This window comes from Cydia amplana, chromosome 15, assembly GCF_948474715.1.
Source record: "Cydia amplana chromosome 15, ilCydAmpl1.1, whole genome shotgun sequence".
Classification (NCBI taxonomy): Eukaryota; Metazoa; Arthropoda; class Insecta; order Lepidoptera; family Tortricidae; genus Cydia; species Cydia amplana.
In genome coordinates, this window is record NC_086083.1 from 16,037,713 (window position 1) to 16,058,138 (window position 20,426).

The 20,426-nt window shown below is 37.5% G+C and overlaps 2 protein-coding genes and 1 long non-coding RNA gene across 3 annotated transcripts in view; all 3 read left to right on the forward strand.

Annotated features, from left to right (window-relative positions):
- Positions 1–20,426, forward strand: part of LOC134654661 (zinc finger BED domain-containing protein 4-like) — a 1,082,235-nt gene that overhangs the window by 491,506 nt on the left and 570,303 nt on the right. The gene's annotated exons all lie outside the window — the stretch shown is intronic.
- The window catches only part of LOC134654688 (uncharacterized), a 403,600-nt gene that overhangs the window by 46,100 nt on the left and 337,074 nt on the right, over positions 1–20,426 (forward strand). The window lies entirely within an intron of this gene.
- LOC134654893 (uncharacterized) lies at positions 6,957–17,469 on the forward strand. Its single transcript, XM_063510353.1, has 4 exons — positions 6,957–7,038; positions 7,123–7,278; positions 9,884–10,045; positions 17,276–17,469. The coding sequence occupies exons 1-4, from the start codon at positions 6,961–6,963 to the stop codon at positions 17,444–17,446; spliced, it is 567 nt and encodes a 188-aa protein (XP_063366423.1). The 5' UTR covers positions 6,957–6,960; the 3' UTR covers positions 17,447–17,469.

Sequence of the window (20,426 nt, forward strand, 5' to 3'; positions counted from 1 at the left end):
TTCCAAACCACGTACGAGTATGAATTCTTAATAATTAATAAATAAAAATAAAGTTTAAGATTTAATAAAAACTGATAAAATACTATATTTTAGGTATTTTATTGTACAATTAAAATAACGAACTCAAAAAATACACAGATCATCACGCAAAATTAATTATTTTACTTTTAAGAATTTCTACCATAGTTGACAAATAGTACGTATCTGCAATTCGGACCGTATCTTACAAAGATTTTTTTTTTCAAAAATGTTGTCGATTGAAGTGTCAGTTAATGTTTGTTATTTCTATATTATTTTAATGGAATTTATTATTACGTTTTGTTTTTGTGTTCCATTGCGGTAATTAAACTTAATTGTTTGTATACGAGGGGTGTTCAAAATATTCTCGGTATGAGAATGAAAACAAACAAGTACGAAAAGTTTGATATTTTTATTTTTCAATATACTCCCCCCCCTATGTTCATACACTTAAAAGATCGATCAATTATTTTTTTAATCCCTCGTAAAAATATTTTTTATCTTTCGTGTAAAAATGCTCCTCCACTGCCGCCTTCAATGCTTCATCGTCAGAAAATTTATTTCCACGCAGATCCTTTTTAAGATTGGGGAGCAAAAAGAAGTCGCTGGGGGCTAAGTCCGGACTATACGGTGGGTGAGTAACAGTTTTAAACCCACATTCAACAATAGCTGCCTTGGCAATATGAGCAGTATGGACAGGGGCGTTGTCATGCAGAAGCAGAATACCTTTGGTTAACTTTCCTCGCCTCTTTTCTTTAATTACATCCTTTAATTGACGTAGAATGTTAGCGTAGTACTGTCCTGTGATATTTACACCTTTTTCTTTATAATCGATTAGTAATACTCCTTCACAATCCCAAAATATCGTGGCCATGACCTTGCCAGCTGAAGGGATGACCTTGAACTTCTTGGGATGAGCTGAACCCTTAATGTGCCACTGCATGGACTCTTGTTTACTCTCTGGGTCATAATGATGAACCCAGGTTTCATCTCCAGTAACTATTCTTTGCAGCACCTCATCAGGATTTTCACCGCACAGGTCAATAAAATCGGAACAACAAGCTACACGCATGTCTTTTTGAAGCCGAGTCAGCATTCGCGGAACCCATCTTGCACTTACTTTTGACATATTAAGATGGTCATGTATAATATCATGTACGGTACCAATAGAGAGATTGGTTACTTGTGCTATAGATTTTACCTTCACTCGACCATCTTCCAATATAAGTTTTTCCACTTTATCAATATTTTCTTGTGAAGTAGCTACTACAGGCCGGCCAGGTCTAGGGTCATCTTCAATACTCTCCCTTCCGCGTTTAAACTCGCTTAACCACTTTTGAATGGTAGATAAAGAAGGAGCAGACTCACGGTAAACACAATCCATTTCCTCTTTTATGGTTTTTTGATTTTTACCCTGTTTTGTCAAGAATTTTATCACGCATCGATGTTCTAATTTAGTTAACATTGTCAATTCGCACATGATGTTCATGTTTGTTCAGCAATTGCAGAAAAACAAAAGACTATCTCGGTTCGAATTATACTTTTTTTTAATGTCAATGAATAAACCTTAGCGGCCAGTAACGAAAGAAATTTTAGAAGAGGTCGTAAGATATCAATACCGAGAATATTTTGAACGCCCCTCGTATCTTAAGAAAACATGAGTGCAGGTATTAAGTGATGAACAAGGATTACATTTTTCAAGTTGTCTAATAGGTATGTTCTCACTGCGCTGAGGTGAAAAATGTCGTGTACTACACGAGATCAAAGTTATTTACATCTCGTGCGCTTTTGAGTCCCTTACTACGCTCAAGATTCTAAATTAGATTCACTCGCTACGCTCGTGAATCTATTATAGAATCTTTCGCTTGCACGGGACTCAAAATAAGCACTCGAAGAAATATCAAACTTTGATCACTTGTTGTACAAATAACTATTAACTATAGGGCATAGAAAAACATAAGATTTTTTTTTAAGTTATTAAGCCTATTAAAACTTTTGAGAGTTTGAAGACTTAATATTTTTTCTCTTGTGTTCTTGAAATATAATGAGTTTTTGTTGCTTTTATTTACTTAATTGTAGCAGCTATCCGCTCCATTGGGTTTAGAGGGGTTTGGGTGGTCTTGTGTTAACAACAAAAATACGAGTAGATGTCATAATTATGCTATAGAAAAAGTAACATAGCCAGTACATGTTATTTACTTTATGTTAAAATAAGACTAATTGAATAATACATATAGGAATTGAAAAAAAGGATATCAAAATATTTATAATAAAAAAAACTTTGAATTGTTCCCTGGTTGCAGTGTCTTGTGTTTTTGAAACAAAATTGGTATTTTTCATTTAAAGCTAAATCACTGGCCACTGCGATGGTAAGTAGTGTCCGGTCGAATAGTGACTTTTATTTTTTAAATACCTATAGTCACTCATTTAAGTACGGACTTCTCAGTGGCGACGAGGATGGGATTGGGAAAAAATTATGAAGTGCAATGCAAAATGGTTAAGATCTTCTGTTGAATCTTCAGAAATCTCTCGTCGCGGCGGACCTAAGAGTTTCAATCGTTTTTAAGTCATTCTCGAACGTTATAAGTCTGCAGTACGTCTCACACCCTGTTTTTAAATCTAGCTTCCTAAATAAAGACGCATTTTGAAGTGAATTGTAATACATTATTTTTGAGCCATTTAATTATTTAATGCTAAATTCACATGGGTAATAAGAGAGTTCTATAGAAGTACTTTTACATGTCTGTCTCTACTAGCGCTTCTACAAATTGTTTAATTTGTTGTCCATAATAATGAGGTCGTTCAATTTTGAAGCCGTAATTCTCTCGAACATAACGATCAATTTGCGAATTTGAATTTCGGTAAATTGAATCCCAAAGATACCAACCTGATTGTGTTAATTTCATATGTTCCCCTCTCACCACGTTCGGGCCTACTTGGAGGCAACAGATTGCAATGATCATCAGCTTTCTTTGAACAAATGGACAGGATAAGTAGTTTCTATAGTTTACTTTTCTGATGGTTTGGCCCTGTGATTTGTGAATCGACATTGCGTAACGCACCTGTAACGAAAACTGCGTCCTCATCATTTCGATCGGGACTTTGAATTGAATGCACGGAATTAAGTAGTCTTGGTGTTGATTTCATTTGGGGAATGATGAAGCGAGGTGATGTTACCGTTACCACGATGACCTTGGTACCGGTGACAAGCGGCAAAACTGAAAGCAAAAGAGATTACGAGTGATCATGCAAACTGAACCGACTTTTAACACTAAATCTTACTTTGGAACACCGTTTGGTTAGAAGTCTACTCCATGTTAAAAACAACTCTTCGGGGCCGTCACTGATGACCTTGTCAACGCTGAAGAAATGCATTAGCTCATTCATTGCATAGGTATTCATTGATCTCTTTCACGCCAGCGTTATACGGGTGCGTTATACCTGCACAGGATCGTTTAAATCTATGAGATCACGCAAAAGTAAGGATACGTGTGAAATTATGGAAAGGTCTATTAAATTTTGGACGCCACGACCTACTGGTATCTTTCTTAATCTTTCCGTCGGCAGCTGATTTGATCCCAATTTTCTCAATTCTGATGGAAATTCAGCAAATTTTGATCGTTTGTTGTGATGTCGTCAGAGTGAAAGTTATTATTGTTCCCAAAGCGGTGATGAAACTGTTTATTATGTCCGATTCTGATTTAGCATTCGGTACTATCGGTGGAATCTGATGGAAGTCTACGGCGAATATTATTACTTTGCCGCCAAACATTTTATCCTAGTCCATGAGGTCTTTTAAGCGATTTGTCAAACGTGTGGATTATATACCTTGTGTGTCATAGGGATTGGGCCATGTTTTCCGGATTAATTTCTAGTAATTGATTTATTACGGCCTCCTTGTTTTTCTGCTTACACACACACTTCAGGCATTGGCTCGCCATGGTCACGAATTTTGTAATTACTATCCGGAATAAGACTGCACATGCGGTATTTGAAGGTGACTGCGCATTGTGAGTAGTAAAAATTCTTCGTAGGCAAAACGCGTCACGGTCGCCATGAGGTGAGGGGTAGAAGGTAGTCAATTGAAACACAGGCGCTCTATCGAATTGTCCGTTTACTACTGCTAATACAATAAACTGTCTCCTGTCAACACGGCTACATGCTACTATGTACATCTATATCTGTGCTATATCTACAGTAGACCACCTGTCGATAAGGCACATGAATACGATCCGATATATCATTTGGAAATGTAAATTTCGATTTCATTATTTCTAATCTCTTCCGAACTTAACGCAGCGTCGATGTCGATACCCTTTGTCATTTATTTACACAAATATTGTATCATGGCAAGGGCCGAACAATCCGAACATGCTTCTAATCTAAATTAATGTGAAAGTCATATTTGAGGAGTAGAGCGGGATTGTTTGAGAAGACCCAAAGATCATACATTAATACTTAGCATATTTACTCAAACGTGCTTTCTATGCTTAGGTACTATTGAACTATTTGATCATTTTTACTACGACGTATCTCTTGCGAAATTTAATTGTAGCTTCGTTTTTGCTATCGCGACGGAATTGGGTGAATCCTTTGTCATCACAGTATGCGACTGGAGTTTCTTTTTTAGGAAAATATCCTAAACACTTCGCCAAGGTACTTACTTAATTCGATTTGGCGATTTCGTAGAAAAAATGTGACGTCACACTAGGGGGGAGGGCTTTGCCAAATGTGACCAAGTGTGACAAGGAGGGGGGAGGGGTCAAAAAACCTAGAAATTCGTGTGACGTAATTAATGCATGACCCCTAGGTACGAACTCGTTATGCTGGAGACACTTCACGAGCGTTGAAACATCAATTGATCCATGTAATACTGAAAGTTAAGTCTTATTAAAATACGTTTCTTAGTATCACAGTAATCTGTTTTGGTCTATCGGAATAGATCTGGCTATGTGTAGAAATATACTTACATATTCCTCAGAAAACAGGCGACGTGGTGTAAATGTGGAGTTCTCCTGCGCCTCGACCTCTATGTTGTCACCAACAGCTAATGTCTCCGGCCGATAAGGGGTCATCCATTAATTACGTCACACGAATTTCTAGGTTTTTTGACCCTTCTCCCCCTCCTTGTCACACTTGGTCACATTTGGCAAACCCCTCCCCCCTAGTGTGACGTCACATTTTTTCTACGAAATCGCCAAATCGAATTAAGTACCTAAGTATTATTAATATTTTATCAAAATATTTTTGACGATATAAATATTAGTAATTTTATAACCCAAAACTACTTAGGAAAGAAAATTAAACGAATAAAAACGATTATCGTTTTAAAAACTTGTTATTTAAATGTACAACGAATATAATAATTTAAATAAATTTTCGGTTACTGAGTTTACAAAGTTTGTGTCTCCCCCCTCCCCCATGTCACAATATGTCACATGTTTTGACCCCCTCCCTCCCCCTAAACGTGTGATGTAATTAATGGATGATCCCCAAGTCTGTTAAACAAATTCTTAATTCAAAATAACAGCCAAAACAAGTAACAAAAAATTAAAATACACATATTTTTACTTACACGCATTCTCCCCGAATTGCTTCGTTCTAAGACAACGTTTTGGCCTTCCACGACATTAATAGTGCCCTGAGGCGTTATATGGACAGGCAAGGCCAAGACCAACGGTTGTCCAGCAGGCGTTGAAGGGCCCGAACCATCCATTTTATCCTAAAAAGGGCAGATATGTTAAAAATGTTAAAAATAGTTGTGTTCAAATCCGAAATTCCTATCGCCAATAACCTCCTAGAACCCGTCGACCCTGGCCTGGTCATCATCAGGTCAATAGAAGTTGATTTCATGAAATTGATGCCATCAAAACTAAGCATTTGTGATCAAATGAAAAAAAAGTCATATATTATTCATTTATGCTGAATTTATTATTATGAATATACATAATTTGTTTCTATCGATCATAACACAAACGAAATAGCTGTACTTTCAAAAGTCAACGGTCGATTTTGAAATTGACAGGCTGTCGTGTATACATATACGACGTCCTCCATTTTCTACTTGCGCGTGTGTGCGTGTGTTATTCGATACAGCTCGATAAAATTATATTTTGGCAAGTTTTTAGGAACTACTGGGACAAACCGAATAGATATTCAGATTCTCCATGAAATTTCCTTCAATATCATATAATTCTTGAGATTTACGAGAAGAGCATAACTTTATAACAATTGAAAGAAAAAAGAACAAAAAGTTATGTGAAACAAATGAAGGTGTTGAAAATAAGATAATTTAAAAATGAACCACATTTAGCACTTGAAGTTTATCAAAACTGAATTTAGATTACATAAAGAACAATAAAATATAACTTTTACTTACATTTACTTCTCGTTTTCCGTTATTTTTGCACCTGCGACGGCTGCGACTTGCACGCGTTGGTGACAGTTTTCGGTGTGCGAGAATTTCGCTTTACAACCGAATGAACGAATGAATTTCCGAACTGATGCTTGTCTATGATTTATCGTTAATCCAATTTTAGTTCAATAGAATAATAGACCCTCCAATTTTAGAGATAAGGTATTAAATCGCAAAAAATAGGCAGAGGTAGTAATGATACGGATCCTCATCATACGCATACGATGGTAAAAACAGGATCCTAAACAACCACAGGCGATGGTCTTTAAATTTCGCTTCGCGCCACAGACAGTGGTAAAGACAGGATCCTATACCAACACAGACGAAGGGTTAATACCGTGTGAATGTGATATAAAAGAACTTACATGTTTGGTTACATGTAAAACAAGCAGATAATGGTTAATAGATAAAATCGTCATGAAAAACACGACGCACCAATTGTTATGAGTGACACAATTGTGTGTCATGTTATAAATATACCTAACATAGCTGGTAGCTGCGTCCGCTATTTACTCCAGGCTTCTAAAATGCTTGTACACCTCTTAATAAGCGGGTTGGTTTCCTGTTGTTTTCTGTTAGTTGGCATTATAGGGGAAAATATGTTGGTAAGTAGATGTTAAAAAATCATTGGGCACTCTAAATCCGAGGCGTTCGAGTGCCTAATGATTATTGTTTCATGCTGATTGTAGGGGCCGGGCACATGGTTAATCCTGAACGTACAAGAGTGCGCACGGGATTCAGAGATGCCGTGGCGAGTGCGCGTGCGACGGCACAAGCTCAACCGCACGCACGACGCTTTCAACGGCAACGTGTCCTTGTTAGAAGATCTTGATGAATCTTACGGCGTTCGTATCAAATTTTCTTTTATTATAATACTTTCAAATCTCGTTTTTTTTTTCAAAGTGGCAATGAGTTCAATTATATTTCAATTTTAATCAATTATATAATACTAATGCTAATAATAATAGTGATGTTATGTGGAGCAGCGGCGATTGGTGACTCCGTGGGACTGAGTTGTATGGTAGCCAGGTTCGGTGGAGCAGCCCGGTCGTGGAGCAGCGTTTCTTGTTACTTGTCCTGTGATTTCCTGATTCGATTTCATTTGTTTGATTGTATTCATATGATTTGAATTTTATGTTTCTTATAATAAATTAAATTATTTATCTTGGATGAGTCCGGTGTATAATGCTTTTAGCCATTCTGCATTTGTGCCCGTCACCGCGTTTACTAGCCACAGTGGAGGAAGGTACCTAGCGTTGTGGGCAATATTTTGTCGGTTTATGGCATTCGAATGATCCATAGTTCTCGAAAGGTTTCTTTCCCTTTTATTTCCGTAAGTGCTTTGTGTTGGGCCCACTGGTGTCGCAGCATGTGTCCGCTACGCGTGGTGTATCCGCATAGGGTGCATTGTTTGATTTTATGTAGATTATTTACTTTATTTTGATTTTTGTCGTCGTCACTCGTCCCGTTGATGTTTTGGTTTTTGGTCTCGTCAGACGACGGCTCCGTGACTTTTTCAGTTTCTGCGGTTTCTATGGTTTCAGGCCAAGCGTCGTGTGTAGTCAGGGTTGGGCAAAATACTGGCTTCCACGTATTTGAAATACAAATTACAAAATACATTTTTAAAAGTATTTGAAATACAAAATACAAACTACTTTGGTGACGGGTATTTGAAATACAAAATACAAATTACAGTGTTTAAAATAATGTATTTCAATTACAAAATATACCTTTAATTATTTTTTTGTTTAGCATTTAGTTTTAACGTTAACGAATATCCTTTCATATAAACTTATAGGGTCATTGCGCTAGTTTTCGTCCAGCTCTAGTTTACGTCCACTTGACGAAATTTGAATATATACCTACATTCCTGCACAAATTTGGACTGATTTCAATCCTTATGTCTAAGGCGTCTAAGCAATATATCTGTCTACATATAACAATGATATTTCGCAAAAAGGAAGCGCTGGTGGGCTAGCGGTAAGAGCGTGCGACTTGCAATCCGGAGGTCGCGAGTTCGAACCCCGGCTCGAACCAATGAGTTTTTCGGAACTATGTACGAAATATCATTTGATATTTACCAGTCGCTTTTCGGTGAAGGAAAACATCGTGAGGAAACCGGACTAATTCCAATTACGGCCCTAGTTTACCCTCTGGGTTGGAAGGTCAGATGGCAGTCGCTATCGTAAAAACTAGCCAATTACTGGGATTAGTTTCCAAGCGGACCCCAGGCTCCCATGAGCCGTGGCAAAATGCCGGGACAACGCGAAGAAGATGAAGATTTCGCAAAAAGTAGTAAATTAAAAATGAAATATATATTTGATAATCCGTCAAGTCGTCGAAAACTAGTGTATGGACGGAAACTACTGCAATGACCCTATCCCCTAGATTTAAACGAAAAGTTCCACGCAGAAGTTGACCTAATATAGATCCAGTATCCAGCCAATGAAAATTGTATCTCGGCTGGATCAGAGGTTCGCGGTCGGCTCACAGCTTGTGCGAGAGATTAGACATTTTAGGATTATACAATTTAATAAAATGTATTTATAGAAATGTATTTTGAAGCTTGAAGTATTTGAAATACAAAATACTAAATACATGTGAGTGCAGTATTTGAAATACCAAATACAAAATACTTTTGAGGTAGTATTTGAAATACAAATACAAAATACTAATTTGTATTTCAAATACGTATTTCAAATACATGTAATTGAAATACTGCCCAACCCTGTGTGTAGTCCGCCCATCTTCGCTTCTCATCTTTTTCTTTTGTTGCTGCTTCTTTTACTGCATGGTGTTGCTTCTGTTGTAGTTGTCGACGATACCTCTCCAGGTCGTTCTCCAACTTCCTCCACTCCTTTCTCTGCTGCCGTTATCTGGTTATGTTGAGATGGCCAGCGCAGGTGAGGGGATAATAATTTCTTAAGGACCTCAAGTGGGGGGATGTAGCGTTTAGGGGGGAGGGGAGTCTCGGTGATGCACATGGTGATTGTTGGAGTGCAGATGTATGTGGGTTTACTGGTGCAGCTTGTGGTGTTGGTGATGGCGATGACGATGCGCTGGAGAGGGTGGGCGATATTGATAGCGATAGTGATGAGTCTCTTTCACTTGCCCTCGTAATTACTCTATGAACGTCTTTCTGAGGTGGTGTTGTTGTTGTTGAGCTCGTAAATCCTAAGTCGGCCGGGTAAATGAGGTCCAATGGTTCCTCCACTTCCAGTTCCTGTTTCTTTTCTCTCGTTTTAAAGCTCTTGTCGTCTCTATAACATATAACAGATATCCCGCTTGTGAATGACTTATTACAACTAGAACTAGTAAGCTACTGTGGCCTTGTCGTTTCCAATCCGATGACTGACTTTTGGACATTTGAGACAAGTTTGTTATTCACGAAAGTGTTAGTAGTTTTGTATACCTACTTTGAGTGACCTTCAAACTTTTGCAACTGTTTAGGGGCGCCTAGAAATATGCAAGATGGTGATCGGTGGGTGCAAACATTTCTCTACTCGGAAGACTGATTGCTTGGCCGAATCAGTGAAAAAATACGGAGAAGAGAGCGCGAGGAGAGCATTTGCGTTCGTTGGGATTGACCCGCCCACATTCCCTATTCCGAAAGTAAGTTCTAGTACGGAAATAAAATAAGTAAAAAACAATTTTTAAATTAAACGGTTTGGTGATGTAGATAATGTGTACGATGAAAGCTAAAAAACCTTTCGCAAAGTCGTTATTGTATAGAATAATAAATTCAAGGTATCTAATATTGATACGGTTTTAACACAACCTGGCACTGACTACGAGGGTTGCCTTTTATATTTCGGAATTTGAAATTATAAACAACTTTATATTAACAAAAATGACTTTATTGCTTTTCAAAATATTCTCCTTTGAGGTCTACAAATTTTTTCATTCGATTAAACCAATTTTTAAAGCATTTCGACCACTCCGATGGGGACACCTCTAAAGCCGGGTCTCCACCAAGCGCACGCGCTCGCGAGGCAGCCTCGGATGTGTGGCTCGCGAGCCTGGCCTCGCGAGGCAGCCTCGAGGTTTAGCTCGGAGACACTGAGGCGAGCCTCGCGAGGCAGACCGAGCCATCAGAAGTCCGAGGCAATTCACAATGGATAGTTGTGTTATTTCTGCTGGTGCTATTTTTCTAGTGGCTTATTGTTTAAAAAAGAGGAAAAACTCACGTTTTAAGAAAAGACCAAGACGCTGGTGGATAAAAAAACTTTATGAGCGTCGCAATAAACACGGCAATAAATTATTTCAAGATTTGACACATGACGAAACCGTACATAATTTTACACGTATGTCCCTGGAAGATTTTGAAAATTTGTGCTCATTGTTATCTGAGAAAGTTAAAAAGTGCGACACAAATTATAGAGAAGCAATAACTGTGAGAGAAAGAATTTTAATAACTTTAAGATTTTTAGCAAGTGGGGACTCTTATACCAGCTTGCAATACTTATTTCGAATATCGAAACAGAGTATTTCAAAAATAATTCCAGATGTTTGCGACGCTATTATCGAAACCTTAAGTGATTACGTAAAGGTAAGTAAAAAAAATATTTATGTATAATATTTATTTTAGCTTTACAATCATTCAATTACCTAACTTTAGTGTATCGCGTTATTCTTTTACAAATTTGGTGTGTCCTCATCTTGCAAATCTAAATATTGTGCATCGGTAACGGCAGGTGATGATACAGCGGCAGGTGACGGTATCATAACTTGTGACATAGGTGACAACGGTGTCATGGCTAGTGACGATGAGGATGTAGATGAATGCCGCGAGTATTTGCCTAAATCAGCTTCAAAAATAATATTATTTATCGCGTTCTTTACACAGGCTAATGTATGGTGATCATATTTTTTTAATTCATTAGCTATGTGTTTTCCAAAGGAAAAGTATGGATTATTGACGTCGTTAGAAGACTTTTGTAAGAACTGAAAGGCTTCTTGAAGCATGGTATCTGCAGAATCTACCTGCGGCTGCGTTTGAGATTTCGGATTTTTATTATTACGTTTTTTTTTACGTGGAGGTTCTTGTAAAGGCATGTTAGCTGAAGTTTCAGGCTGTAGTGATCCTCCTTCATCTGTGTTAGACTGCGATTGTTGTGCCTGGTTCGATGAATCGTTGTCAGTATGTACGACCACCTCACAAATTGGAGAAGACCGCTGGACCTCCTGAAAACAAAAATTGTTATGAAATGTTATAAGCAGTGAGAACACGACTTATTGCAGAAACCATCAACCTACCGCTACGTTATTTTGAACCTTTGCGCGTTAGTTTAAATTACAATTTTGTCGCTCAGCCGTTTCTGGTTGATTGGGTCTATCTGAGGAACAATGGGGGCACGTGCATCTGTTGTTACTAGCCGGTTAACTGACCTGGCTTGTGCAAATTGTTTTGTTGTTCCTTCCTGGTTATTTATTTGTGCTTTTGTTTTATCCTGCCACGGTTTTTCTTTTGTTCGTTAATATCTCTCGTGTGCATAGTTGAAACTAGCAAACAGTGTCCCTTTATTTGTTAATGTCATCCTTTTTAGGGTTCCGTACCCAAAGGGTAAAAACGGGACCCTATTACTAAGACTCCGCTGTCCGTCTGTCCGTCCGTCTGTCCGTCCGTCCGTCCGTCCGTCCGTCCGTCCGTCTGTCACCAGGCTGTATCTCACGAACCGTGATAGCTAGACAGTTGAAATTTTCACAGATGATGTATTTCTGTTGCCGCTATAACAACAAATACTAAAAACAGAATAAAATAAAGATTTAAGTGGGGCTCCCATACAACAAACGTGATTTTTGACCGAAGTTAAGCAACGTCGGGCGGGGTCAGTACTTGGATGGGTGACCGTTTTTTTGCTTGTTTTTTGTTGATGGTGCGGAACCCTCCGTGCGCGAGTCCGACTCGCACTTGGCCGGTTTTTTTTAGTTTAATGATAAGGAATTGGTTGAGGGCCCATTTCTAGTGAAATGCACAATGTAGTAAAATCACATTTTTACTACATTGTCTACACAAAACGGTGCTGTTGGTAATGACCAACAGCACTGTTTTTGTGTTGGGTTAGGACAAAGCAAAAACATAAATGCAATGAATAATACCTAGTATTTTTTTTAGATTCCGTCTACAGAAGAAGAGTGGCTAGCTATATCGGAAGAATTTGAGAACAAATGGAATTTCCCCCATGTGATTGGAGCAATGGATGGAAAACATGTTATGTTACAAGCACCAATTAATAGTGGGACTGATTATATCAATTATAAGCAATTCCCAAGCATTGTCCTCTTTGCATTGGTTGATGCTAATTACAATTTTCTGTATGTGAACGTAGGTAGCAAAGGGCGTATCTCGGATGGTGGAGTTTTTAAAAACACGTCATTATATAGAAAACTAGAATCTAAAGAATTAAACGTGCCTAAAGAGAGGATATTGGAAATACCATATGTAACGAAAGTGCCCTATTTTATTTTGTCAGATAAGGCATTTGCACTGAACGAATATACCATGAAGCCATTTGATGGTAACCCAGGACATGGTTCCAAAGAAAGAATATTTAATTATCGCCTCAGCCGAGCTCGACGTGTCGTTGAAAATGCATTTGGCATATTAAGTGCTGTTTTTCGCGTTTTTAGAAAACCCATTTTGCTAGATCCAAACAAAGCGAGAAAAGTAGTCTTAGCAGCTATATATTTGTATAACTATATCCGGAAAAACACTTCTACCAATAATATTTAGTGTCCGACCGAAGGTTCGGTTTCGGTTTCGGTTTCGGCCAGTTTCGGCCAAAAAATCATGTTTCGGCTGTAGTTTCGGTTTCGGCCAAAAAACGGCCGAACCTTTCGGCCGGGCCGAAACTTACGAAATGGTACTTCGGACAAAGACCAAAAGTTGGGGAATAAGTAGGACAACAATATTAATACCTACATATACTGATTCATGTATATTAGGTACAGACATTAATTGGTTTATTATAAAACACAATTCCACTAATGAGGGCGCCACTGGACGGTTGACGCAGTCTTAAGAGGCTGTCAATACCTATAAGTGAATGAGATAGCACTGTCGCATGTTACTGGGCCCTGGGCAAGATAATAATAAGAAAACTAGCCTCACTTTTTACCTCAATTTACCATTGGTTTGTGTTCCACATGTCCTCTACTTCAGCTTAGCCTTTGGCCTCGCTGCGCCATGCTCGGCCTGCGGTCTCGCTTTTGAATACAATGGACATTGGTTGGAGTCTGTGCTCAACTACTTATCCTTAAGCCTTAAGCACGGCTTTGACTTCGCATGAAAGTTCGCCTCAATGGGGCACTTCGGACTTTTCGGCCCAGGTGAAGATCGGTACCCGGCCTTGCGATATTGTTAACAAAAAATTTCGCGCTCGCTGCGCTCGCGTTTTTGGTTGGCCCTGTGTCTACATGTTAGCTTGACTGGTGAATGAATATAGTTAGACCAAGAAAATTCTGCAATGATTTTGATAGCATACGTCATAATTTCATAAAAGTTTTGACGTTTAAAATAACACTTGCACTGCGTGTGTTATCAACTTATCAAAATCGTTGCAGAATTATCTTGGTCTAACTCTAGTAATTTTCATAAAAAACTGCTTAAGTAACATCAATTTCAAGGACATTGGGTGTTGACAGCCCCATAATATGTGTGTAAAAGCGGTTTTATGACATTTTTTCAACGATTTTAACAAGTCTACAAAAGTTTCGGTTTCGGTTTCGGTTTCGGCCGAAACTAGAGCCAAAGCCGAACATTCGGTTTCGGTTTCGGCAAAAAAACATGTTTCGGTCGGACACTAATAATATTCCACCCGAGCTATTTGACAGGGAACTTGAAGATGGTGTACTAATTCCCGGCCAATGGAGAAATAATATAAATGAAATTACATTCACACCAATTGCAGCGATTCCTAGGCGAGGTACTAATAACGCAAAAGAAACACGGTTGTACTTAGCAGAACATTTTGTAACTAATGGCTCTATTCCATGGCAACTTCAGTATGCATAATACAAAACATACTTACGATCGGCATCGTATCCTGAGTATCTCCAGGTTCATTTTTGTTTCTCATGAAATCAAAATAAGGGTACCCAAACCACTTTGATGTATATACGTCTTCAGCTCCTGCAGCAGAAAAAAATACAATGAATATTATAATATAAATATGATTAGACATTTTATGATAAAATAATAGTTTATAAAATTGAAGTTTTCTTGTGACGCGTGCATTGCAATCAGTTCGAATCTTTTGTATTCAAATCCTATTTCTGTGTAGGTATCAAAACGGTACCTAGGTATTCGCTTTTTCTTTGAGAGATAAGTATTTGTTCGTAAATGAATAATAGAAATAAATAATAAAGCAATCTTTACCTGAACCTGTAACATGGCTTTTCTTTTCTCTGCTTTTTTCGCGCCTGTATGATCCCAACAATGAATCCATTTTCCTTTTAACCTCATCAACAGAACATTGCATTTCTGCAGACATTTTCCTCCAACAGTCTTCCCGCGTAAATTTATTTAAATGTTTTGGATGTTTGGGATCCCACAACACCTTATGTTCACCATATAGTTGAATCAAACGGATCGACTGCTCTTGAGAGTTCATAATTATTTAAAACTATTTGCGCTCGCGAGCCAAAACCACCACCAGTCCACACCGAACGAACAGCGCACACTGAGGCACCTTTGAGCATGCCACATTTACCGACAGCGGACGGCTCAACCCCGAGGCACGCACGGCCGAGCCAACGTGCGCCCGAACGGCCTCGAGGCACGTCCACATAGACCGAGCATTTGGCTCGCGAGGCTGCCTCGCGGGCGCGTGCGCTTGGTGGAGACGCGGCTTAAAACGTGCGTTTTGAACGCATCGACCGCTGCTTCAGGTGTCAAAAAACGCTGTCCGCGCAGTTTGCCCTTGCTGTGCAGGAACAAAAAACAATAATTGGGGGCCAAATCAGGACTATACGGCAGGTGACCCATAAAATCGATATTTTGAGCTTTTAAAAAGGCGGATGTTTGTGCCGACTGGTGGGGGCTCGCATTATCGTGGTGCAGTATAGTCGTGTTTGCGGCGATTGGCTTCCCTGACTTTTTCAATCACCTCTGGCAAACAAATGGTTATATATACCATTCAGAATTAACCGTTTTACGTTTTTCTAAAGGAACGGTTGCAATATGCCCAGTTTTTCCAAAGAAACAGGCAACAATTTGATTTGCAGTACTTCGTGCACTTAGAGCGATTTTCATATTATTTTTCTTTTGTCTTGCTTTAACTGCTTTCTCCCTCCACACTTTACGCATCTGTCGTTGCCTAGGCGTGAAATCTTTAATTGTTTTTATCAAACCTTTACTCTTCTTCAGTTTATATCTCTCTCGTCTTTACGTCGTTTTTTCAAGATCAGTTTCACTCATTTTTGCACGGGCTCTTTGCATACTAATTTTCTTTTGTTCTCTGCGCAGTTTCTTTTTTTCTTCCTCAGAAAGGACTTCCCTCTCCGTCCCTCGTGGCATTGATGCTATAACAATACATTAACATGCGTTACATGCCATAAAACAAGAATCAAACCATGAAAACAGCAGAAAACAAAGTAAAACTTACCAAAGAAAGTCTTTTCTGAGGACATTTTTCTTTCCTGTGGACACCTTTACCACAGAAAATATGTCCACCGAAGAGATGCACACGTATGAATTTTGAATTTACCCGCTAAGATATCACGCCACTATTATTAATCAACGCTGTCTGTGACTTTTGCTCCCAATAAGATGTAGCAGCCAATAAGCAGTTAATAAATACATTACTTACCAGTTCATTTGTAGAACAGGAAAGACGCACTGAACTTTTACATGCACAGTTTATGAAACAATAATATATTTTTTTGATTATAAATTGCGCGTACGCGTCCATCAATCGTTTGGTATTATTGACAGGGAATCAGGAGTTAAGGATGCGATCACTCGTTTGGCTTCTAGGTCGATTGAGCAATATATTCACTTTTTTTCATAGTAGAAGTTCAGTTTATTTTTTAATTATACGTATACTAGATTATTAGTTATTTTCTAAAGCTATTTTCTAAAATATGAAAACAAAAACTCAATTCTAATTGTTTAATATTTTTAATGCTTGATCGATGAAAAATAAAGGTCCTCATAACTGACCACAGGAGATTTTGGAACGAAAAAATTTTTTTTTTATATCTTATTATCAACTGCATAAAATACTACAGCAATGACAAAAACTTAGGTTTGCATAAATACATACTTGACAAAAAATGAATTTAGCCGTAGGCTCACAAAGTATTTTTGTATGCGATGTGAACGCTTTTTGTACCGAATTTCTGTATGACCCGACAATTAAAAACAAAACACGGTCGAGTCATAACTTTTTTTTCTTCATATTACCGCCAAAATGTTTAGTAAGCGTTACCGTAAGTATTACCGTAAAAATGTAAGTTGGCAGATGGTAGCACTAGTTTATTTATTCTCAAATCCCGGAATATAAAAGGCAACCCTCGTACAATAACCAACTTGGTTTCACGTTAGGTACATCTCAAAACTTTTCTGTAGTAGAGCTGCGTTGTATCTTTTTACATAATGCATGTAAAGATTGGATTGTCAGGTATACCTACGCCAGAAATTGGAGACGCTACAATCTACATTTAGGTTGTATTTCGCATTTTACATACATGTAAAAAAAAAACGTAAAAAAAAAGGTTTTTAATCTCTTCGGATTCCTTATCAAATATTCTATTCGTTATCAAAATATTGATGTAGGTAGTACATTTTTTTGTAGGATTTTTTTCTTCTTTCAATGGTTTTAAGCTCAGAAATATTTACAGGGAGACTACCACGCGGAGAACTACTTGGCGAACATGAGCAATGTTCTCAAAGAAGGCGTATATGGGGAATTTAAGACGGACTGTTACATAGTGAAAGACGGGATGGATGTGGCGTGCCTACAGATGTACGTCAAATACGAACCAGTTAACAACTATGACTACGACGATTAATAGCAATCAATATAGTATACCAAAGAGATAATTTAAAAAGGTTTTTATGTTTACCATACTCCAAACTTGTCAAGATCTTATTTTTCCTTATGTTCCTATACCGTATGTTCCTTTGGCTCGACCATTGTATAATTATTTGTTAAATAAGAAATCAAAATCCTGCGGAGTGAACTTTATAAATCTTGTAATTAACAATGAATTAAATGTGCTTTTTAAGATGTGGCAAGTGGGTTCATTGTTGCGATACTTGTATGCTCGCACTAGGCCCAAAATATTTTTAACCGGGGTCAGAGTTAAATACATATCTTGGCCTCATTATTTAACCTAAGTATCTAAGTACCTAAGTATTATTAATATTTTATCAAAATATTTTTGACGATATAAATATTAGTAATTTTATAATCCAAAACTGCTTAGGAAAGAAAATTAAACGAATAAAAACGATTATCGTTTTAAAAACTTGTTATTTAAATGTACAGCGAATAAAATAATTTAAATAAATTTTCGGTTACTGATGAAGTTAAGGTGACGTCGCAAAGTTTGTGTCTCCCCCCTCGCCCTCCCCGTATGTCACATTTTCTTGACCCCCTCCCTCCCCCTAAACGTGTGATGTAATTAATGGATGACCCCCAGGCTCTTAGCTATAAATTATAAAAGCTATTAAGGTTACAATCCAATTTTCACAGAAGGCACGGATAGTATAATTTCGTCAAATAGGTAAATCTTATTTAGTTACCGTAAAATGCTGCAACTTTGCCTGGATTTTGACATTTTTTTCTTATATCTGTGAACCTATTTTTCATTATGAGTTTGATGAGTATTAGTCGGAAAACATACCCTATGCCTTGCCAGATAAGACTCAAATCTCTTTACCTAATCATACTGTATTTCTGATTTACAAGGAATCAAAGCACTGTGATTCGTCTAGAACAAGCTAGCTGGACAAAATTATTTTATTGTTTATATTGGTTGTTTTACCGATCGTATGTATGATTATTAAGTTTTTTATTATAAAAATTGTTTTTTGTTTTGAAAAGAGGGTAAGAATAAAAAATAAATATAAAATGAAAAAAATATATTACAAAAACATACAAAAAAATCTGATTAAATATACATAAGCTATTTATTTTACTTAAACACACAAAATACATGGTTATAGTCATCGTCATGATATAAAAAATCTAATAAAATATACTGTAATATGTAATTCTAATGCTAAATGTATTCAATACATAAGGAAATATAAACTGAATTAATCTACTGATTTTACTTACATAAAAAAATATTGTTAGTCATCAATCATCATCACTATCATCTGAAGAGTCGTTTGTTGAATAATCATGGGACCTATTCATACTTTGGTTAGTGTCTATACTAATATTCGTTATCTTAACACTAGGGGCAATTAATAAATCTAAAACTTCAGAAGGCATCTTTCCAATTTTTTTTTTGCGGGACATCTCGTAAACTGTTAATAACGGGATCAGACGTTATCAATAACATGTTTAGTAGATCTCTATTAGTAGCATTACGTGACATTTTCCGTGTGTTATGCTCACGAAATCTCCTACAATCCTTATTACGAGCTTCTTGAGCTTCCTCAGATAATTGCCCGATCGGTAGAAGTGCGCAATTTATTATTTCTGAGCTATGCACAAGCAATTTATGAACAGTAACAGGCATGTAATACCACTCATAGAGTTCTAAATAGTTCTTCTTAACAATTTTTGTAAAATTTTCAAATTTTCCTAAATCTATTTCGTGTCCCGAAGATAACACACGAAGCAATATATTAAATTGTTGTATAATTGAAACGTCTAACCCTGTTATCTGTGCACTCAATTCATAATTTTCAAAAAACCTTCGAGCGGTATTTCCATCATTTGTGTTGCCGCATCCTGGTTTTGGTTTATCGACAATCAAGCCCATTTCAGTTTTTGAAACGATCTTGTATGACTTTGGAGCGTGACTTCACACTAGCTTTGTCGGAAGGAGTACTAGCTCGCCACTTTTTTATATCTAATCGGTAGCTAATGTGAAGCAAGCACTCAAAGCACCTTATCCAACCATGCAATGTCGATAAACCAAATGCAAGATAGTCTTGTTTGCTTATGAACTCCCTTGTCTTATCATTCATTTGTGTAGGTTTTGCTCCACAAATAAAACATGTTTGAGCAGATGAAGTTTCGGTCATAGCATTACAAACTTTCCCATCAACCATAGTCAAAAGCATTTTATGTTTGACAGTTATCTCTTGACCCTTCATACTACAAAGTGTAGGTACTAAAGAATTTATCTCGTCCAAAACTGCATTCGTTTCGGCAATAGTAAGATCTTTATTTTCTTTAGACAAGATAAACTTTATTGGCCTACAATATCTCGTAGATGAAGGGCGAGGATTCTGCCAAACAATGTTGCCCATCTCGTCACACAATTGAATGGGAACGAATGAAAATACAAACAAATATTCATCTGTATCATCGCAGTTAGTGAATTTTTGTTTGTATGTACTATGACCGGAACTTCCGTCACAACCCCATTTACTAATTAAAGTGAATGTAGAGCAAGGCAACAGACTGTTGAGAACTTCTTCTTGGGCTGAAGCCAGTCGTTGGGCAGTTTTATCTAAAACAGCTTGAACTTTGATTTCAGCTCTAGTTTCATTTACAACAATCTGTTCCTCGGGAGGAAAACAAGCAATCTTAGACTTACGAAGGCTATACAAAGATGGAAATACCTTGTGTCCGGCTTTAATGCTCCACTTCCGAGTCTGTTTATATGTTTGCGATGTAGATTTGCTGTCGACGTAGTACGCCAGGGCTTCATCACTTGACAAGCACCGGTTTACACTTTGCTCACTTGTTTTTTTTTCTTCAAAGGGGTCATTAATATGCTTAATAACATTTGCTGCGTTTCTTTGACCAGATAGACGCACTGATACTTCTGCAGCATAAACTAACTCTTCAGGTTTTCGGGACTG

Coding starts and splice junctions, on each gene's coding strand:
- LOC134654893 (XM_063510353.1), top strand. CDS start 6,961: ATGCTTGTACACCTCTTAATAAGCGGGTTGGTTTCCTGTTGTTTTCTG. Junction 7,039..7,122: donor TTATAGGGGAAAATATGTTG/GTAAGTAGATGT, acceptor TGCTGATTGTAG/GGGCCGGGCACATGGTTAAT. Junction 7,279..9,883: donor ATCTTGATGAATCTTACGGC/GTTCGTATCAAA, acceptor GCAACTGTTTAG/GGGCGCCTAGAAATATGCAA.